At 38.7% G+C, this 23,923-nt stretch overlaps 1 protein-coding gene across 1 annotated transcript in view; it reads left to right on the plus strand.

The window, feature by feature from the left end:
• The window catches only part of GABRB1 (gamma-aminobutyric acid type A receptor subunit beta1), a 383,981-nt gene extending 365,394 nt beyond the window's left edge, over window positions 1-18,587 (plus strand). Inside the window, exons 8-9 of the mRNA XM_066384628.1 lie at window positions 193-434; window positions 17,124-18,587. Coding sequence (XP_066240725.1) covers window positions 193-434; window positions 17,124-17,468 — 587 coding nt within the window. The 3' untranslated portion in view covers window positions 17,469-18,587. The remainder of the gene's footprint in view (window positions 1-192; window positions 435-17,123) is intronic.
• Window positions 18,588-23,923: the final 5,336 nt, after the last annotated feature.

Below are 23,923 nucleotides of genomic sequence, written 5' to 3' on the forward strand. Positions count from 1 at the left end.
TACGATTTGTTCATGGACTATGTAGGAGTCTGCAGCTTTGTCTTTCAAAGTGTCTGCCCTTTCCACCCAGTGGTTGATTGCATTACTGCCATCATTCAGGGTCTCAATAAGAGAATGACATCTGTCCTCTCAATCTTAAAAAGGGCAGCTTAACAAGTGCATTCGGCTAAATTGTGTCTTTCTGTTTCACAGGAATCACCACGGTGCTGACAATGACAACCATCAGCACTCACCTCAGGGAGACCCTGCCAAAGATCCCTTATGTCAAAGCGATTGATATTTATCTGATGGGCTGCTTTGTGTTTGTGTTCCTGGCTCTGCTGGAATATGCCTTTGTAAATTACATCTTCTTCGGGAAAGGCCCTCAGAAAAAGGGAGCCAGCAAACAAAATCAGAACGCTGAGAAGAACACACTGGAGATGAATAAAGTCCAGGTAACAGATTAGAAATATTCCTAACAGTATTCTGAAATTTATTGTAGCATGGTGTTCAGGGCTCCCATTAGAAAATAAAAACAAAATATTAGTTTCTCTTTAATAAGGCTAAATAATTCTTTATTTTACATATTTGAGAACTGAAGATGGAAGAAATTTACATAGATTAATAACATACGTGGGCCTAAAATTCAACCTTAAATTCATTATTTTTTTATTCTAATCTACATATTTTGTATATGTAAAACTAATACAAAAGAATAATTCTGGGTCTCCTTGATAAATAGATAATAACTAAAGTGAAAAACTCTGCACTCTGAAGTGGAAAGGAGACTAGAATCAAACTTCTTGGGTTCAATTCCCAGCTCTGCCACCTACTGCTTTTATAACTTCAGAAAATCAACCTATGTAACTTCTAATGTCAGTTATCAATGTCATTATCCAGAAATGAAGAGTATTATGGTATACTTATACCACAGAGTTGGTATAAGAACTAAATAATGTGGGGTTTTTTAAAAGTTTGGAATGTAAAACAATACTGGGACATGGTAAGTACTTTATAAATATTAGCTATTATCATTACATACAAGACTTTGTCAATCTTTTTCTTTTGCTTTCTATTGGTAGATCTTATTACCTATACTCTCACTGGAAAGAACTCAATTAAAATTAATGTTCTGTTTATTCTTTTAAAACATCTCTGTAGCTTCTACTTCTATGCCATTTTTTACTGGAATCAATTTAAAATTATATACATTGACATACTGTATTCACTACAAATTGTTTTTAAGATGGCACACAAGGTGACAACTCAAATGTTCATTCATTTAGCCACTGTTCTGAGCATTGGGAATACTGTTCTCCACTGTTCTGAGCATTGGGAATACTGCTCTGAGTGAGATGGAATTCCTTGCCCTCATGGAGTTTAGATTCTAATGTGAGAAGACAGGCAATATGCACACAAACCAGTATTAAGAGAATAATTTGGGGTAAAGGAATGTGCTAAGGAAGAAAGCAAAACAGAGTAATGGGGATGAGAACAATTGGGTTCCAGTTCAAGGGGACAGGGAACTTTGATCAGGAAGACCTCTCTGAAGAATAAGCATTTGATCTGAGACCTAAGGGTTAAGAAGCAGCAACCATGTCATGCCCCACCTAGGCAAAGGAAATAAATCACAAGGACAGAGGCAGGAACTGCTGATGTCTTAAAGAACTGAGTGAAGACCAATGTAGCAGGAGCACAGTGAGAGAGAAAATAGAGTAGCATGAGATGTGGCTGCAGAACCAGGCAGAGGCCACATTATTAATCTTCAAGGTGTGTCTTCGTGCTCTTTAGTAGGATCTCAAATTTGAACGGCACTGTTAGACTCAGCCACACAGTCAAAATTCAGAGCAATGCATTCAAATAAATGTTTGCTCTTGTGTGAAACACTATACTTGATGCTAACAGAGACGAAGGCATGATACTTGACCTCAAGTAGCATCTACCCTTGCTGGAAAAGAAAATTATACTCATATACTTTGTTAGATTATAAAATGAGACAGGACAGCGCTTATGTTGAGGAATATATCTAAAAGGAAGAAGCTGCCCATGGTCTGATTGCAATCCTAATAGCTTTAAAAATATTTTAGTTGTAGTTTTCATGGCCACCTCTTTTCTATTCCCATCCTCATCTCAGTTGCCTTCTAACCATATTAACTGGTCTTCTGCATAGCTTAGAATGCGTGTTAACTGATACATCATGGGGGAATGCCCTGTATAAATAAGTAAGTATAGTTTCACTGGTAGGAAAATTCAGAAGATATGGACTGGATAGGCACTCAAAAGATAGGTAGAATTGAGAAGGTAAAATGAGAGTATGTTCTTGAAAAGAAATGTCGTGTATAGTATTAATTAAATAGAAAGGGCAATCAAACTAAAATCTGTTTATTCCAATAAAATAAAAAAATTATAAAACAAACTTTAACCAAACTCTTAGGGCATTTGCCATGATTCCACACCAAGATATGAAACTTTTTCTAAGATGCTAAAGGAAAACTAAAGGCAGGAGGAAAGCCTCATATGTCATATCATACCTGGATATATAATATATATTGCTCTGAAGAGGACCTAGTGACTGGCAAGTAAAAAAATTAAATATTCCCATCTAACAAATCTTTAATTTATAAATTTTGTTTGCATAATACTGGGCTTAAACATAGTGAGATTTCATTGGATCTCTAAACAAGAAACTTATTCCAGGTGAATTGACTTTTTCTTGATTTGAAACACAAGAGAAAGCACAGATAAATATTTCAATTGTCAGGAGATAAAAAACTTAAAGAAGAAAAAAATGTGTTTTTATCTATGGGAAAGTAGACTAAAAAGTCCACAAATGCTTTTCACAGAGACATAAGTAGACAAAAAATAAGTCAAAATTCAAGAACAAACCAAACTCAACATAACAGAGTAGTTTGTAGCAGACTAACCCACCTATAGATTAAAAATTATAAACCCAGAAAAAAAATTTTTCAATCTGCTTATAGATAGGGTAGAGTGAAAACAAGCAAAAACTAGAAGAGAATCAATCCTCAAATAAAGGAAAATAGACTTCACAAAATCTATATTTATATGGCATTTCCCCTGAGGCCACTCACTGCTCAGTCTGAGGAATGTAGGACAAAAAAATTTCAGAATAAAAAAACCCTGCAGTTTTGTTTGTGTTTTGTTTTTAATTGGCCTGATGAATCAGAGCACAGTGTTTAATATTTCCAGAGTTTCTGAAATTTTCAGAAAGATGTGAGCCACAGGAGAAACTCAAAATTTGAGTATAAACTTCCCACAAATCCCTGGCTGATCCCTGAACTGCAAATGTGTAGGTTACATGCCAGGAAGTCCAGAAGGGGAAAACAGTTGAAATGCTGAAAAAACAATGAACAGAATTTTTAGCTATTATTCACCACTTGAAATTCAGTTTGGAGTTTGTATCCATCCATGTAGGGCCGGTTGGCAAATACATTAGGCTTTTCATTAAAACGCCCAAAGCATCACACATCAAGAGGAAAGGAAAGACTAGGTCACAGAAATAAGGAATCCTCCTTGGGTTAAGGAGAAAAAAACAGACTCACCCTAACAACACAAAATCAAGTCTCTGTATATTTTTGGTGATCTGTTTGTAATTTAACTGCCTATTAAAACATATCAGAGACAATAGCATAATATAGAGTCTCTATCATGCATCATCAACATATCTAGTCTATAATAAAAAGTTACCAGACATGAGCAGAAACAGGAAAATATGCCCAGAGTCAAAAAAGAGTTAGTCAATAAAAACAGTTCTGCAAAAGTCTCAGATGCTGGCTTAAAAGGAAAGGACTATCAATAATAGCAATAACTATAATTAATATAGTTAAAAATTTATGGGAAAAAGCCCCAAACTGGAAAAACCAAAAGATCTTATAATAGTAAATGGTTAAGTAAACAGGGTATATTCATATCATGGAATACTGGCCCAATAAAAAATAATGAACTATTGATATACATATGTAACAACTTAAGGGCATTATGTTGAGTCTTAAAAATGAAAATCAACCTTAAAAGATTACATATTGTATAATTCTATTTATATAATACTCCTGAAATAAAATTATACAGATGGAAAACAAGTTAGTTGGTGGTCACCAGGAGTTAGGGGGATATGATTGATTTTAAAGGGCTGACAGCATGAGGGAGAGCTTTGCACTGGGAGAGTAATTCTGTATCTTGATTGCAGTGACAGTAATGGGAATCTACACGTGTGATAAAATTACACAGATCTATACTATACCAATATCAGTTTTCTGGTTTTATTTTTGTACAATAGTTAAGTAAGACATACTTAATGGGAAAAACTGGGTGATAGGTACATGGAACCTCTCTGTTATTTTTGGAACTGTTCAGGGATTTACAAAAATTTCAAAAAAAAGGTTAAAATAAATGCCAAAAAAAAGATTAATAAAATGTGTAAAGAGATAGTGAGGTTTAGAAAAATTTTTTAAAAACTATAAAAAATAACCCATGGAAATTACAGAATTGAAAAAAATCATTAGCTGGATTAGCATCACATTTTATACAACAGAAGAAAAGATTAGTGGAACTGAAGACAAATACTGGCCTTCTCTGAATTTTCCCATTGTACTAGTTCTTAGCGTAAATGCTACTACTTTAACTGACACTCTTTGTTGTTTTCTGTTTGGTACCCTTGTTATTTTCTCATGACATCCTGAGCTCTTTCTCCATGGGACTTATATATATAGATATATATGATTATTTGTATATGTTTATTTGTGTACTTATTTTTTAATGTCTATCTCTTTATTAGAGTGCAGGCTTTCTCAGGGTAGGCACTTTTATTATATTTATTGTTTTATTCTTCAGTGGTTGGAAGAGAGAAAATACCAAATGAGTTCTTAGGTAGCACCCAAAATTCTGTGCTTCACCATAATGTTTTATAACATCTTTATATAGTCATAATAAGTAAGAAAAAGAGATTGCAGCACACTTTAGATCCTGCCCCTGACTTTCATGCTTTTTTTGTTTTGTTTTGTTTTTTGTTTTTTTTGTTTTTTTGTATTTTTCTGAAGTTGAAAACAGGGAGGCAGTCAGACAGACTCCCGCATGTGCCCGACCGAGATTCACCTGGTATGCCCACCAGGAGACAATGTTCTGCCCATCTGGGGCATTGCTCTGTTGCAACCAAAGTCATTCTAGCACCTGAGGCAGAGGCCATAGAGCCATCCTCAGCACCCCAGCCAACTTTGCTCCAATGGAGCCTTGGCTGCAGGAGGGGGAGGGAGAGACAGAGAGGAAGGAGAAGGGGGAGGGGTAGAGAAGCAGATTGGCGCTTCTCCTGTGTGCCCTGGCCGGGAATCAAACTCAGGACTCCTGCACACCAGGCCGATGCTTTACCACTGAGCCAACCGGCCAGGGCTCTTGCTGTTTCTATCACTTTGATTTTTAACATTTCTTAAAGCATGTTTTATATCAACCTCTGCCATATGACTTCAGATCGATATAATCTTCAAAAGTGTTATGCCTAAGATTTTACGAACATCTTCATATTTATATGGAATAATAACAACAGTGTTACCATCTTGATCAACTTCAAATCATCCCTGCAGCTCCTTAGTTTTTCCAGATCCTAACTTCCCATCTTCTTCTAAAACCAGGGGCTCAGACAGACAATGTGTCAATAACAACAAAAAATGTATTACTTCATCTGTCCAGTGTCTCACCTTCAGAATTTAAGGTAATAATAATACAACTTGTGTGGTATTTAAAAATGCGACCCCTTGGTTAAATTGAAAACCTAGGAAATTATATTAGATTTTTCCTTTCATTTTAATGATTGAATGATCTTTTTCTTTCTTTTTCGATACTTGTAAACAGTTGAATTCAAAAGACATATGTGCTATGGTTCCAGAGAATTTCCATCTGAGGGATCCCTAATACTTGCCTTGGTCTCCTGGAGCATAGAGTGGCATCGATCATTTATTATATGTTATTTTTGATAGCCTTGGCTTAGCCATCATATTAAGGGGTAGCTGTACTAAAGCCTCTGAAGTACTTGCTTTGTCTTGATTTATTTTTTCACCAGCTGCACTGAAGCATCTTTTTATATGAGTACAGATGCTGAATCCAGACATTAGGAGAGTTTCATCCTCCAAGGTGATAAAAACTGTAGATTCATGAACCCCTCAGGCATCATTTGAAACCAAAGATGGTATTTAAAGTTTTGAAAGACACATTTCACCGTACAAGTAGGCTGTAAGTAAGCCACTTCCGGTTCTGGGTCTCTTTTTTTATACTAACCTGGAACATGGGAAGTTGCCTCTGCTGGCTGCAGTGTCCACCCATTTGTCAATAGATCAGCCTAAAAGGACATGGCTGTTGCCTGGATAGTCTGTGATCAGACATGGATGGCATCTGCCAAATATTTATAGCAAATGTGCAGTTTGCAATCCCAACAGTCAAGAAATAAAATTTTTCCTTCAAATTAGATTTTGATACTATAATCTGAACTCTTTTCTTTCATTTTTAATCCCTGTGGTGAATCATCTACATTTTAAACACACTTTTAGACAAATCTATAAATGTAAATCAGCTTTGTATGAGGAATAATTCCAAAATGCAAAGTGCATCATGAAAATAAATAGCTCTCTCTTTAAGTCTAGCTTGGAACAGCTGGATATCTATATTAGCATTTGAGCCTGGACCCAGGACCCCATCACTGCATTGCTCTCAGGCCAACCAGGACACTTACCTCAGCATTCAATGAAACTTTAACTATCCTGACATAGCATTTTGGATTCTGGAGAAATCTGTGTTGACAGTTCATGATCCTCAAATCCCTGTCCAAATAGAATCTGGATTGGTTCACTTTCTGCTCTCCAGCCTTTGCTTAATCCTAGCTAGTTTCCAAAATCTGTACCAGTCTAGTTTTCCTTTCCAATAATCTCCAACTCTCTTACTCTCTCTCTCCCTCATGTATACACACACACACACACACACACACACACACACACACACACACACCTCGTTTCATCTCTCTCTCACTTTCTCTCTGGTGTCTGTTGTTTATTTTCTTCTATACTTAAACAACTAGGATTGTTTTGGTGAACAAGAAAGAAAGCAAACTTATTTAACTAGCTTAAGAAACAAAAAGAGAAAGGAGAGTTTTTTGGCCAATACAACTGAAGGGTCAGGCATGGTTGTAATTTCACATGTGGCTATATCCAGATGTTCAATGTCATTAAAAAGCATTTCTTCTTATCTGACCAGTGGTGGCACAATAGAGCATCGACCTTGGCTGCTGATGTCTCAGGTTTAAAACTCCAAGATCACCAGCTTGAGCACAGGGTCATCTGTCTTAAGCACATGCTTGCCAGCTTGAGCATGGGGTTGATGTCTTGAGTGTGGAATCATAGACATGATCCTATGATCGCTGGCTGGCTTGAGCTCAAAGGTCCCTGCATTGAAGAGCAAGGTCACTGGCTTGAGCCTACATGGCTGGCTTGAGCAAGAGGTCACTGGCTCTGCTTGAGCCTCCCAGTCAAGGCACATATGAGAAGAAATCAATGAACAACTAAAGTTATGCAACTATGAATTCATGCTTTGTGAATTTTCAGGTGCACCAGAACCAAGGAAGATTCTTGAAATGCTTGTATAAAATTCAGACTGGAAAGATCTTAATCTATTGTAGAATGAAATGAGCCCAAAACTTGTATTTTTAACAAGCTTCCCAATTGACTTAGATCCACAGTAATATCTGAGAAGCACTATTCTAGAGACTCTATCCTCTAGGTCTCCGGAGTCCTTGACCTTTGAAACTCAAGCAGAGCTCAGAGAGATGGCTCCAAGTCTGAGTGTCAGAGTTCCTCATCCTGAAGACATTTATCACCCCCTCTTTTGGAGTATCTCAGGCTTGGTTTGGGGAGAACAAAGGGGATATACAGTAATAAATAGCAACAACAACAAAAAGCAACTGCCCTCCTAGAACTTACATTTCATTTAAGGTCACCGACGAATGCGTAAATGCGTGACGTATTGATAGATGATAATAATTGTGGTGAAAAAAAATGATGAGAGGCAGCCAGATAACAACCTGAGCAAGAGCATTTCAGTAGAGAGAAACAAGGTGAAAATGCCCTGAGGACGTGGGGGCATTGAAAGGCAACCAACACGAGGACAATGTGTCTGGATCCCAGAGTTCAGAGGACAGAGTGATAAGAAAGGAAGGCAGAGGTGTCTGCAGATGCCAAATCATATGATGTTTTATGAGTTCCAATGAGAAATTTGGATTTAATTCTATGTGGTGGGAAATAGCTAGAAGTTTCAACAGAGGAGACATGTTCTCTATTACATTTTTTTAAATTCATTTTTAGAGAGGAGAGAGAGAGAGAGAGAGAGAAGGGGGGAGGAGCTGGAAGCATCAACTCCCATATGTGCCTTGACCAGGCAAGCCCAGGGTTTCGAACCAGTGACCTCAGCATTTCCAGGTCGACGCTTTATCCACTGCGCCACCACAGGTCAGGCTCTCTATTACATTTTAAAAGGATCACCCCAGTGGCCATGTAGAGAAAGGTCTAGAGCAGGGGTCCCCAAACATTTTACACAGGGGGCCAGTTCACTGTCCCTCAGACCGTTGGAGGGCCAGACTATAAAAAAAACTATGAACAAATCCCTATGCACACTGCACATATCTTATTTTAAAGTAAAAAAAAATAAAACCAGAACAAATACAATATTTAAAATAAAGAACAAGTAAATTTAAATCAACAAATTTACCAGTATTTCAATGGGAACTATGGGCCTGCTTTTGGCTAATGAGATGGTCAATGTGCTCCTCTCACTGATCACCAATGAAAAAGGTGCCCCTTCCAGAAGTGCAGCGGGGGCCGGATAAATGGCCTCAGGGGGCCGCATGCGGCCCGTGGGCCGTAGTTTGGGGACCCCTGGTCTAGAGAGTTGCATTCCTGGAAAGAGGAAGATCAATTATGCATCAAGAGGTAACAGTGGTGGGAAGTGGTCAGCATCAGAATGTCTCCAACAGTAGGGCTGTTAGAAGCTGCTAGTACTTTGAATGAGAAGAATGAGGGAAACAAGAAGAACCAGAATGAATGTATCTACCTGAACAATGTTCTGGAAAAATTGTCAGTTTTGTTTTATCTTTTTATCTTCTTTGTTTTTTGAATAATATGTGCAGTTGTTTTGACTTATGTAGGATTGTGTTTAACTTTCTATGGCTTCTAGAAACATTAAAGTTTCCACTTCTGCCAGTAGTGGTCAAGACAAGCAAAGAGACTTGCGAATAAACTATCTCCACAAAGCCTTTCACCCTCTCCACACTTCCCTACTACCAAAAAAAAAAAAAAAAAGTTTTAGGAATTTGAGGTCAAAGGATTGAGAGTTGTCAACCCTAGTGAGAACAGTGTAAATGTGGTACTTTATACGTGTGGGATGGGCAGATAGGAACTGTGGTTTTGTTGCTCTCTGTTCTGGGTAGGTGAAGGCAGCCAATCCCCGTGGGCAGCTTCACCATGTAGACTACAGGATTCTGGAGAGCAGCTCAGTCTGTGGCCAGCATCACTTCCCTCAGCCTCCTGCTCTGTATTTCAGACTCATTTTGTGAATACAAATTTAATTGAATCAGTTAGCAAGAAAGAATTTTCTGTTTGCAAAGCACATCGAGCCCAGAGGTATTTCTCAACAGGGCTTTAAAACTGCCACTGAAAATAAGATTATATTTCATTCCAATTACACTGAAATGAGTTTTGCTATGGTTATATATTGAAAATATCCAGAACAATTAAATTCAGTGAGTGGCAACATTTTTCACAGCCTAAGGCGATGTTTGGAGGATATTGGGGTAGAAGAGAAGGAGAGGGTGAGAGAGAGAATGACTGGGTGGGAGAAAGAATAAATTCAAGCTAGAAAATGAATTAATTGTACATTTGCTTAGAGTATCTACTGAGGGAAGAAATACAGCCATCAACTCAACATTTCCTGGACTTTAGTCATTTGAAAACCACCCTCAGGAGTCTTGGCTTTCCCTTTCTAGCACCCCAGTTTCTCCAGAGAAACAGAACAGACATACATACATACAAAAAGGTATTGATTTCAAGGAATTGGCTCATGTGATTATGGAAGATAGCAAATCTAAAATCTGTAAAGCATGCTGGATACTTAGGAAAAATTTTTAATATTTTTTTTGTATTTTTCTGAAGCTGGAAATGGGGAGAAACAGTCAGACAGACTCCCGCATGCGCCCAACCGGGATCCACCCGGCACACTCACCAGGGGCGAAGCTCTGCCCACCAGGGGGCGATGCTCTGCCCCTCCAGGGCGTCGCTCTGCCGCGACCAGAGCCACTCTAGCGCCTGGGGCAGAGGCCAAGGAGCCATCCCCAGCACCCGGGCTATCTTTGCTCCAATGGAGCCTTGGCTGCGGGAGGGGAAGAGAGAGACAGAGAGGAAGGAGGGGGGAGGGGGGAGAAGCAAATGGGCGCCTCTCCTATGTGCCCTGGCCGGGAATCGAACCCGGGTCCCCCGCACGCCAGGCCGACGCTCTACCGCTGAGCCAACCGGCCAGGGCCGGAAAAATTTTTATGTTATAGTCCTGAGGCAGAATTTCTTCTCATCGCAACACTTTGGTTTTGTTCTTTTTTTAATCATTGTGTGTGTGTGTGTATGTGTGTGTGTGTGTGTGTGTACATGTGTTCTAATCAAGTCTGCTTAAGATATTAAGGTCTCAGATTGTTTCTTTCAATTTTATTTTATTTTTATTGCAGTATATTAGTTGCAATAAATTTTATTGCAACATTATATTAGTTTCAAGTATATAATATAATGATTATATATTTATATATGTTGTGAAATGATCACAAGTCTAGTTAACATCCATCACAATACATAGTTACAGAATTTATTTTCTTGTGGTAAGAATTTTTACAATCTACTCTCTTAGCAACTTTCAAATATACCATATAGTATTATTAACTATAGCTGCCATACCCCTAGGACTTATTTATGTTATAACTGGAAGTTTTTACCTTTTGACTTCCTTCACCCATTTTGCCCATCCCCCTATCTTTGGCAACAGTCAATCTTTTCTCTTAGCTTGATTTTTTTTTTTTTTTTGCGGGGAGGAGGAGTTGTTCAAATCACTTGGTATTTGGCATCTGCCTTTCTCTGTCTGACTTATTTCAATTAGCATAATACCCTCAAGGTTCATCTATGCTGCTGCAAATGGCAAGAGTTATTCTAAATTTTATATATATATATATATATATATATATATATATATATATATATATGATAGATAGATACACACACACTATCTATCTATCAACGAACATTGTTTACATATCTTGGATATTGTAAATAATATTGCAGTGAATATGGGGAGTAGATTTCTTTTTGAGTTAGTGCTTTCATTTTCTTCAGATAAATGCCCAGAAGTGAAATTTCTAGATCATATGGTAGTTCTATTTTTAATTTTTTGAAGAACCTCTGTATATTGTCTCCCATCATGGTAATGTTTTTCTCCATAATAATGTAAGCACTATCAGTTCAAGAATTTGTCTGTTTTGTTCACTACTATCTTCCCAGGACCATGCGCTCTCCGGATTAAGAAACAAGAGCTGTGGTTGATAAGCACTGTGCTTCAGGGAGGAAGGAGAGGGTCCCCCAATCCAGGTCGATGTGGTGAAAGCTCAGGATTTCCTTTATATGTGAACCCTTACAAGATTTGCCTGTGGTCAGTAGGCCTCAAGGAGAGATATCATGACCTTCGGAAGGGAAGATAAGAGAAAGTCTCAGCAGTCAAAAGCAAAGTGGAGCTCATGATCATAGTGAAAAGCTTATAAAAGTTTGTTGGAAGAGAACTAAAAACCTGAGAGTGAAGCAGATAATCGTATTTGTCTAATAAAACATTGAGAAAGAGCCAAAAGAAGAGGGGGAAATCACAGGGTTTGTACAGGAGGATAAAAGATTAAGAGGGTTCATTAGTCAAGATCTTTGAATTTCTAAGATATGGGATATGATGTCTATTGCTTATGTAAGGGCTGATTTCTTCAGTGTGTAGAACAGTGCTAACACATAGTAAGCACTCAATAAACATGTATTAAATAAATGAATGAACTACTCACATTTTAAACATGTATCCATGATTTACCTAAAACTCCCTCTTTTTACAAAATGTTTTATTTATTGATTTTTTGATAAAGGAGAGGAGGAGGAGGTAGGATCAGGGAGCATCAGCTCATAGTAGTTGCTTCTCGTATGTGCCTTGACTGGACAAGCCCAGAGTTTTGAACCGATAACCTCAGCATTCCAGGTCAACACTTTATCCACTGTGTCACCACAGGTCAAACTAAAGTTATCTCTTATGGCATAGAAAATATGCCTGCTCAGGTGGTGGCACAGTGGATAGAGTGTCAGCCTGGGACACAGAGGACCCAGGTTCAAAACCTCTGAAGTCGCTGGCTTGAGCACAGGTTCATCTAGCTTGAGTGTGGGTTCATCGGCTTGAGCATGGGATCATAGACATGACCCCATGGTCACTGACTTGAACCCAAAGTCACTAGCTTGAAGCTCAAGATTGCTAGGTTTCTGGTTTGAGCCCAAAGTTGCTGGCTTGAGCGAAGGGTCACTAGCTGGGCTGCAGCCCCCCAGTCAAGGCACATATGAGGAAGCAATCTATGAACAACTACAGTGCCACAATGAAGAATTGATGTTTCTCATCTCTCTCCCTTCCTGTCTGTCTGTCTGTCTATCTCTCTCTCTCTCTCTCTCTCTCTCGCTTTCTCACTGAGAATATATATATATATATATATATATATATATATATATATATATATATATATATATATATATATATATTAGGGAGTGGAGTATATACAAGCCCCTGGGATGCAGACCTTAAGCCTCATTCTCTGCTCCCCTTTATTTGTCATCTAAAGCTTGCATTTTGCTCATCTACCTGAGAGGGGGCTTATTTATTGACTTTTTTGAAGCATTAATAAAAAGTTTATTCATTGTCTCTAAATTTAGGTCCAGTGATACTCTCACCTAAAAAAAAATAGTGATGTTGGTTTAAGGAATATGAAGTTAATATAATACAGTCATTCCCCCGAGTACTAGACAGACTTACCTCCCAAATCACTGAAAACATCAAGTAACTGCAAGCCCTACCCACCAACACAGCAGGTTCAACATGAACATCCCAACTGGATTAAACCTTCACTGTAAACAGATTAGAGGGAGGGAAGAATCCAGAAGGCACAGAGCCAAGTATGCCTGTACCTATTAGGTGAGTGGGGGACAGTAGAAGAGCAAAAGAAGAGGGAAGTGATCCTCTTATAGCTTCTCTCCTGGGGACTGGAGTAGAAAGTCCCTTCCTTTACAGGAACATGAGGAGTTGAGAATAATTATCTCACTGAACAGTTATTTCAACATCAGCAGTACTTCAGGAAACCTATTAGTCTGTACGTGCTCTAGAAATCCAGCCTACTGACATTTTCATTTGCCTCACTTCCTCCTGTTTCAAGGTTTTAAAATCTTCAGCATCTGGATTGTGTCCAAGTCAGTTGCTGACATTTTCTTATTAGCTAGACAGCGTTTGACCTTTGCAGATGGTGAAGCAATGCACAACATGGCCCCTTGCTGTTTCTGAACATGTGAAAAAACGTCACTTTCTCTGTGGATATGACTTTTGGAAAGTTGTGCCTGCTATAGAAATTAGGGTACCTTGGATGTTTTTAATGTTTGAGGTCAAGTAGAAACCACTCTTTTCCAAAGAGCAGGGGTTAGAGTAAAGTCAACCAAAAACTTGCTGATGTCAGCAGTGGTATGAGTACCACACGTCTAATTTACCCAGCAGCGAAGGATGGAGGATGAACTCTCACACCTCAGAAGTAATTCATAAACACATCACCTCTCTCTCTCTCTCTCTCTCTCTCTCTCTCTCTCTCTCACACACACACACACCCACACACACACACACACACACACACACAAATTTTGTGACAACAGTTTTTATAACAGAACCCAGATTGGGTAAGAGAGATACTAAAATGGGCAAGAATTGTTGTTACATGACACTTCTTAAATTTCCTTAACAAGAATGTTAACTTAACTATACAGTAATGAAATTAGCTTTCCTGGGTAGTTGCAGAAATGGATTCATTATTTTACATGTCATACCACTTAAAGCTGTGATTCCTAGCTCAAGAATATTTGGGGGATTTGCACTAATGAATAAACCACATGTAATTTATAAGTGCATCTGAGGCTCCACCACGGTTAATCAAAATATCTTAATAGAAATCTACCTTATACCCCATGACATCTGTTTAATGAGGACCATCTGTACGCTTCACTGGCTGATTCTAAATTCCAGCGCCTTGTTTACTTAGAGAGATTTCACAATAATATAACCTAATGATGCATACAGTATATAGATCAAGTGATTCAGTTTTACAAGTAATTTTTTAGTTTGCTGTGTCCTCTGGCTGTCAAAAACTGGAAACAAACTCTTAAGATTACCTAGTGAAAATTTTTCATTTATATAAGAGGAAATTGAGTTTATAATAAAACTAAGATAAAAAACCAGTATTCAATGCTCACTCCTTTATTCTGTCCTCTACCCATCCTTTCAGACCCAATACAAGCCAAACCTTCTTCATGAAGGTTTCCTTGACCGCCAATAAGTTATCAATTTTATGAGCCTCAAATCATGGTCTATACTGTATTATTTATCATTTGGTTAAGAACTCTTGTCATTCCAATATTATGTCTTATTCTTATGTCTCTAAGATTATCTGAAGGACAAAATCCATGTTTTATGATTCTCTTGACTCAAATATTACAGAACCTAGCAAAATCATGTACACCACCTTATTATCTAATATACTTGTTATCTTTCTTAATAAATTCAGCACTTTGCCCTTTGTCACTTTAAATCTACCATCCTCTTTAATAACCTAAGTTTTCATATACATGACTTCTTCAATTATAGACAACATATGTGTATATATATTATACACACACACACATTCATACTTGACTGTGTTAGGGAAACAGAATGCACTTAATAAATATTTGGAGAGAGAGAAAACTCTTGGTCAGGAAAGGTATAGTGACACAGAGGAAGTAGATTATATTTGAGAAAAGAAAGAGAAAATTATATTTGAGACAAAGAAAATCTTATATTTCTATTCCAAATTGGGCACATATTCTTTATTTAATTTTAGACAATTCACTTAAGCTCTCTGAGCCTTGTTTCCCCATATGCTGAACTAGGACACTACGACATATTTCAAAGTGTTGTTAGGAGACATAACTGAGGTACATTACACAGTAGGATTCAATAATAGTAGTTATTAACAACAATAAAAGTCAATAATGACCCCTGAATAAAAAAGCCAGGAGTGCTTGTAGAGGCAAAATGGGTTAGCTTGGTTAGACTGGAGCAAAATGCTTCACAGAGGGAGATGGTAATAAATGAAAATGAAGAGAGGGGAAGATAGCAGATTCAGTAACCATTACTCTCCAATTAACTCAAAATTTAAAGTCAACAACTGCATCAATAAATTCACTGTGGAATGCAGTGAAAGCCAAGGACTATGAAGTAGTTCTTTCTCAGTCAAAAGCACGTGATCTTTAAATCAGACAAGAAATGGGTTGTAATCTCAGGACTGGTACATTCTAAATGACTAAACTGGAGGCAGTTTGTTATTGTAAGTAGTAAACAAGTACTAGACACAAAGCATTTGCCATAATAGGCACAACGGTGGACACAATAAATCTTAGTTCTCAGCTGTGATGTACCAGCATCACATCCCACTCCCTGTACCTTCGTTTTCTTTCTCTCTCAAGGACCATTACCTCCTCCTCTGCTTTTCTCTTTTCCTAACCTGGTTTTTGCCTGCTACCTATCCCTTGACCTTTGAATAAGTGTTTATTAAGATTAGTCCCATTGGAAAGCAGTTATGGAGCATTTACTGTCAATCAGGTACTGTGCTAATAACACTGGATTCAGACACAGCCGCTGGTGTTGCCCTGGGAAGTACTTCAAACTCATGTGCGTGAATGAACCAGGGTTCCTCCAGGTAAATCACTTGCGAAGTATATCAGTTTGAAGTTAGACAAACCCATACTGTAGGCCAAATGTGCTCACATTTCTTGTAGTTCCAAAAGTGTGTGTGGCAGCATAGCATAAAGAAGAACCAAATCAATGTTGAACAGGAATTACTGAAATGGTCGGAAGCCCTGGTGAACAATGGTGGAGAAACAAAAGTCAGCCAGCCATATCTTTTGATCCAAGAAGCTCCCTTCTGGCAATTTAACCTGATGAAATAATTATGGATTTGCACAAAGATTCAGCTTAGAGATGTTCCTTGCGGGCTTGTTTACACAGCACTACAAAAGTAAAACAAGCTTTGACATTCAACAATAGATTAATTCCATTATGGTTTATCCATATCAGCTATTAATAAATGCTATCACAGAGGAATATTTATTAACATGGAAAGATGACCAGATTTTCCTGTTAACTGAAAAAAGCAGTTCACAAAGCAAAATACACCCAGAAAGCCTGTGTTTGTAAATATATATGAATAGAAAGAAGAGTGAAAGGCTAGCAAGGTGTTAAAAATAATGGACTCTGAGGTGAGATAATGGATATTGACTTTTTTTGTTTTTGTTTCCTGTTTCTAGTTTTTTAAGTTTCCATGTACCGTTTTTGTAACAAACAAAAAATACGGTATGTAGGTATACATATATACAAACAATAATATGCATGTACGTACATATTCGAGTCAATAAATGGTAGTTATTAACAATGAAAACAATATACAAATGTAAATACAAGTTTAAATATATATAATGTGTGGTACGAGAACATAGTGGCATTGGGGTGTGCACATACACAGGTTCTGGGGATGGAGATGATGGGTGGGCGGATGGATGGACGGACGGATGGACAATGGACAGGCGGACGGATGGATGGACAGACAGAGAGACAAATCATCTCCACATCCAGGAGGCATGCAAAGCAAGATGTCCAGGTGACAGGGTTCGAGGAACCCCACACAGTGCCACCAGTTCTGGATTAATGAAAACAAGCGCATGTCCCGGCAGTGGTGTCTGAGCCTGTTCTTTCTCTGGCAGGTCGACCCCCACGGCAACATCCTCTTGAGCACCCTGGAAATCAGGAACGAGACGAGCGGCTCGGAAGTGCTGACGGGCGTGAGCGACCCCACGACCACCATGTACTCGTACGACAGCGCCAGCATCCAGTACCGCAAGCCCATGAGCAGCCGCGACGCCTACGGGCGCGCGCTGGACAGGCATGGCGCGCACAGCAAGGGGCGCATCCGCAGGCGCGCCTCGCAGCTCAAAGTCAAGATCCCCGACTTGACTGATGTGAATTCCATAGACAAGTGGTCCCGAATGTTTTTCCCCATCACCTTTTCTCTTTTCAACGTCGTTTATTGGCTTTACTATGTACACTAAGGTTTGTCCTAATGGTTCATAAACGACTGCTTTCCTCTTCTCTTGGTTTTTGACCCCACAGGTCCCCAGCGATACTGCTGTGCTTTTTGAGGTAAGAGATTCAGCCATCTAATTGGTTTTAGGTCTTGCATATCAATTTTATTACTGCACCATGTTTACTTCAAAAAAACAAAAAACTATTTTTTCCCCAGTCTACTGTGGTCCAGGTTATCAGCTCTTTCAGAGCCCTATTAATTGTCATGTTTACAAACAAACACACACAAAGAGAGAAGTTAGATGGCTCTTGAGCAGTCCTTACTAGTGGCTCTGGATTTTATTCATTTCTATTTTAAATAAGAATGAAAAGAGGACCTAGCTCTCTGTGCCAACTGCTTCCTGGTAAACTGTAACAATCTCATACTGCCAAAAAACAACACAATTTCCAGGATCTCAGAAGAAAAAACAAAGCCATTGACAAGTTACAGATTTCCAGGAAGAAAAGAAAACAAAACAAAACAAACAAAAAGAGGAGCCTAGAAGAGGAAGGAAGACTCCCTACCACCCACCAAAACCCCCAATTCTACACAGAAGGGGGTCTCAGCTCCATGGAAGAGGAGGGAGGGATTGTCAGGTACTGGCGGAGGTCATGCAAACCCAACCTGCCAGCTTCATCTCATCATTAAACTGGATAATCTGAAAAATGCTTCTTTCTCAGACTTCCAGGTTGGTTTAAAATTAACATTAGAATCCAACCTGGTAACCATTGAGAATATTGTTCTTTTCTTCTTGAGAATAAGGAGTTTGGGGATTAATGACTTTTTTTTTCCCCTTAACTATTTCAAATGAGCAGCCCAGAACTCATTCCTTAGCCTGGAGTCACTTGACGTTGTGCCATGAAGCCATGCCACCACGGTTCCCTAGTTTCTGCTCCGGACAGAGAAAGGGGGATGGGAGAAGACGGCTTCAAAGATGAGAATCATGAGCAATTTTTGCTTCAGAAAAATAGTGCCCTTTCCACGAGGAGGGCAAGACTTATGTGCTGTGAAAAGGGTGCCTGGGCAGTCACCTGAACTGCCAAATCTTAAATAGAATTATATATATTTTTTATTTTTATTGTTTAGCCTTCCGGAGAGCACTATGTAATGGTGACAGGCTTCCGGAGAGCACTATGTAATGGTGACAGGCTTCCGGAGAGCACTATGTAATGGGACAGGCTTCCGGAGAGCACTATGTAATGGGACAGGCTTCCGGAGAGCACTATGTAATGGTGACAGGCTTCCGGAGAGCACTATGTAATGGGACAGGCTAGTTGCACAGGCCTCCTCAGCTGGCACTGATGGCGCCGCTCTCCGAGCTCTGCATTCCGAAAAAAGAAAGGCTTGCTTCAAGAAGTGCACATATGCCCACTTTGGTGTCAGACTTCTCTGAGGCCAGTTTTCTATTTTAAAGAGAACGTTCAAAAGTGCAAACCACAGACAACAAAAAACACTGACCAACTGGGCCTTCGAATATTTACACCAGCCCCTAAAGTATAGACCCTGGCTACACTCATTAATCACGGTCATCACTTCTCTGCCTTATCTCTGTTCATAGATTACTTTGGTCATGGTCATCACAGAAAGGGCATCTCTCAGTAGCCCAGCACAAAATTCTAAGTATGTCTAACCAGCTGTAGATGAGATTCATTGCATTTTAGGTCATTAAAGTTTCACCCATACACACATTTTTTTTTCTAGCTTGAGCATCAAAGAACTCTGTTCATTTGCAAGGTTAAGTGAAACCCTAAATTGACCAACCAGTTATGGAGGTGATTGGGACCTACTCCATGGATATGAAATAAGGGTTGACATAATAATAGGGACGATTGCCTCATTTGGTGATCTGGCATTCTCCCTAAAGCTGTGATGAAAGTCCATGTTTACAAGATCATCAGCTTCTACAAATTATAGTCTTACTTGAAAGATTAGGCTGAATTTCTATTGATGAGCCCGAAGAGACAGAGTTATAAGATATTCTTTTAGAAAGCAAGGGGGAAAGAGAATCCCAGAATAAATGAATGGTTATAGCTATAGATAACAGACATTAGTACAAATATAAAAACTCTGATTTAACTGGAAAAATTATCTCAATGGATTTGTAAGAAATTAATAGGATATGGGGACCAAATTTTCATTTAAGTTTTACTTGTATAATCACAGCTCTCTGCTTAAGGAAATATTTAGCCTCTGGAGTGAAGAGATCCATTCTGAAAGTGATTAGTTCCTTGGCAGGGTGAGATGCTTTGTCATTGTAGAATGCCCAAACAGAGTGGGACATGACTATACCAGTGACTGTAAAGTTAATATTCCCAATGACCAACCAGGAACCACTGTGTAGCCATCCATTTTAAACACAGAAAGGGAGACTTTTGGCAATTGCCTAAGAGGAACGAATCATACTGACCTCAAAGCTCTTTAAAAAGCTTTGAAAGATGAAATGCTAAATCAAAAAGGAAGTACCTGTAATCTATGTTCCTTAACAAAATAACTTTTTTTTTAATTTATCTCTTCAAATCATTCTTGGAAAAGACTGAGGTGATTTTTATTTTTATATTATTTTTATCTTGCCTTAACAGTCTAAAGAATTTTATGTTTGTACTTTAGATATGTCTCTAAGAAAAATAAAAGAACATTTTAAATTCTTACATCTTAACCTTTGTAAAATGTAAAATTTGGAAGCCTGACTATTCCACCAGGCACAAAATGGTGTCACTGTGTACCTTCCCGGATAAGGAAAGGGCCACAGCCACCATTGCACAAATACTATTAAATAGGTCTGATTGTAGAGCCACGCAGCAGCAGCCAGAAAAACGGTGAAGCTGCCATATTTCTGGTTAATGAGGTCTGTCCCCAGCTCTTTCTTTTGGACACCTCCTGGCCAAATCCTCCCCTCCTTGGTCCCCACCCACTCTTCTTCCAGGCTGAACCATCCATGAAAAAGAAATCCTTCTCTGCCTCTCTCCCTTGTTTTTCCCCAAATGATGCACATGATACATGAACGTTGTTAGACATTCCTAAGCACCCTCAGACTGGTCCCATTCTTGATTTAGCTCAATACATAGTAGTGGGGGTTACTGTTTATTATTTGGTTCTTTTCCTTTTGCCATGAAAACAGCCATAATCGCCTTCATTACTGACGTGGCAGCAGAGGCTGAAAATTGCATGAACTGTCTTATGCCATAAGCTTGTTCAGGGGACTCCATGTTCACAGTTTATAACTGTGACATATATGGTGTCATAAATTAACCTGGGAGACCCCGCATACATCCCATCTTTCTCTTAGCAGTGATGACTACACACTCATTCCTTCAACTCATGTTCTTTGGATTAAAATATCAAGGGTGACACATACATTATACTTACCAGCTTCATGAAGCAAAAACCCAGGTAAAGACATATTTTTGGCTTGAATTACCCAGGTTTATTGCCTCCATCCTCTCTCTACATTGCCAAATAGAAACAGCAGACTGGTTGGTAATTCTGCTGACTAAATGATATGTATTTTCACGCATACCATCTTTACTGTGCATTACAATCGATGAAGGATCTTGAAAGTGCCAAGAGGAAAATGTGGTGCAGAGAATAAAGTTTGGTTTATGGATCCCTTAAACAAACAGTATGTACAATACACAGAAATGTTGACCAAATTTCATCTTTCTAAAATCAATGACTACTTTATAAATATTCATTATAAAAAGAGCTCAAGTAAAATTTGCCTGGATACATACAAAAATAAGATATATTTATAATGCTAGCACGGAACAATCTCCAAGATTTCTTACATGGACAATTTTGAATAGTATCTTACCAAAGGGTGATATGCCACATTTTTTTTTCTAAATGAAGTGTAATCGTATATCCCAGAGGGAAGAAAAAGGCATGTGCAAGCATTTGTTTATGTTGGTTCAATCAGCAGTTACTGGGATGAGGAGGACAGACAGACAAAACTCTTTCAGTTTCCTGGAAGCAAATAAGTAAACACGAAGGGAAACTTGGTAATGGAATGTAGAATATTATGTAAACTTCCTTGTAAATTCTGTACATAGTTCATTGAACTGTTCCCTGTTGCGTGGTGGTCTTCAGCTTGGGGTGGACATTTGGAAAAATCTGAGCATTGTAAATAATGTAAGTTTCTAAGGCACTTGCTTTTATTTATGAAGTGAAACGACTAGTGACTTGGGTCCAAACCAGAATCTTTTTAGCTCTTGCTCTCTCTCCGCCATTTTCTGTGTGCACTTGTGTAACTCTGCCAGGTGTGTGATCACTGTCTCGTGCCCCACCCCCAGGGACAGTGACTGCCCAGAAGGCTCATGCCTATGAGGCTCAGAAAGAGCCCACCAGCAGAGACAGAAACTGTAGCCCGCTGCTCCTGGAAATGTGTCCTGAAGAGTGAATGTGTTTTTATGTCATTTGAGGCAATTTATATATTCAGATACTGAATTATCCATGCTTTTCAGGGGGTAAGGTGTGGAAGACACGATCCACACGTAATCCAAAGCTTCATTTGCACCAGTGGCTTTAGCGTCTAACTTTTTTCCTTCCACAACGTTTTCTAGAACTTTTCATAAGAACAGAAGTGGATAGATGGGTTTGATCAGGATAAACAGTCAAATGTCCAAATAATGTGAAGGAGAAAAGGAAGAGATAGCAAATGACACTGATAACACCACCAGGCTGATTCATTTCTGAAAGATCCAGTGGTCACCATGTCACTGTTTTTAAAAGTAAAGAGAAATACTGGGAATTAAAATAAGTTTCTTGTTTTGCTTTTTCAACTAGGGGCCCAAGATTTGTTTGATATATGCTAGTTGAAGGAGAATTTGATAATTAAATATTCTCAAATACATTTCTCGCAAGTCCTGGTATTCTTGAAAAAAATTCAGAATGGTGGGATATTTGCTATAAGATGTGTTTCCATGCAAACTGGCAGTCTCAGATAGGGTGACAGTGCCCACAGAAATTTATAATCTCCAAACAAGCAGGGATATAGATTGGTTTTTTCTTAAGTAACATTATAGAGTGCCCAATGTCTTTCTTAGATGGGGCTTTCTGTACCAGCATTTTAAATGCCAGGAGGGTGCAGGGAATCATCACTGTGAGACATTTCGGTTCCAAAATGTGCCAACAGAGGTCCACCATCATTTGAATAAGGAAAATGTCCTGTTAGAACAAATCAATTTCTAAGTTTAAAACACCAATTGTGTTTTTTTACTTTAATCTTGCTTTTTATAATGAACTGAAATCAACTACACTGACAGAAAAATAATTGTTAGAGGTTGCAACTCAAAAGTGGACTGTTGGAATGGGTTTTTTTAAATAAAAGAATTGTAAACAGAAAAATACTAAGTTCCTGAAAGGGTAAGGAAAAAAGTTTGGAGTTTGTTTGGACTTCCCCAGTAGCAAGAATTTCCTTATTTGAACTCCAGACATCTAACAGGTGTTTGTTTTGGTTTCCTCATCAAGAAGTCTTTGGCACATCTAGCAGCTCACAACCATCCCCTGATGGGCCCCTAGTCTTGCACATCCCGGAGCAACCAGCACTCATCACAGAGCCTTCAGCAGGAACTGAGTGAGAAAAGTAGGTGGAGTATCTCTGAACCTGCTAGGAAAGAAAACCATTCCATCGAACAGCTCCACCTGCATTCCCACCGCAGACAATAGAAAAATAAACCAATAAAGGAAAGGCCAAATAACTTGGTGCATTTGCCTTAGGTGTACAGGGTCACAGATTCATGAGCGCACAGCCCCAGTAGGAAGCCGAAGGACAAATAAGAGCCATCAGTGTTGCTCTCTGGCTCCTCCTTCTCCCTGGGTTTCCTTTTGAAGAAAAACAGGGAAAAGGGGGCATTGTCCAATATAATTTTTATAAGTGAAAATTATTAAAATAGGATACATGTGTGCATTCTGGAGGTTTGGCCATGGAAAATAGATGACCTCTCTTGTGTGCATTCCTTCCCAGCACCATATAACCATCCTGCCGCATGCCTTAGCCCAATGAAATTCATTCATTTCTTTTTCCTCTTTTTCATTTCAACCTCATAAGCTCTTCTGCTCACGAATAGCTAAAAGCTTCAGCTTCTGTGGACTTATATATTGCACATCTTCCATAGAATCCACAGAAAATAATAAATTTCAATAATTTCCCCGAATCCCTACTTCTTTTGCCTTTAAAAGGGCTTGGGAGAAAGCTTTTATAATCACAGTAGCCTCCTCTGAACTGCCTTGGGTTATTTTTCTTTTCTTCTTTTTAGTCCCTTATGTGAAGAGTATGTGTGTTTACATAAACCTTCTCTCCCAGTGTAATTCAAACGAAAGTAGAAATAAAAACCATCAGCTCAAGCCTAGGAGAATTTACATCATCTACACCAATCCTTGATGATAATACCATCTCTTTGCATTGCAGTTTTAATATAGGGAATTCATACAGTATATCAATTC

This window comes from Saccopteryx leptura, chromosome 5, assembly GCF_036850995.1.
Source record: "Saccopteryx leptura isolate mSacLep1 chromosome 5, mSacLep1_pri_phased_curated, whole genome shotgun sequence".
Taxonomy (NCBI): domain Eukaryota; kingdom Metazoa; phylum Chordata; class Mammalia; order Chiroptera; family Emballonuridae; genus Saccopteryx; species Saccopteryx leptura.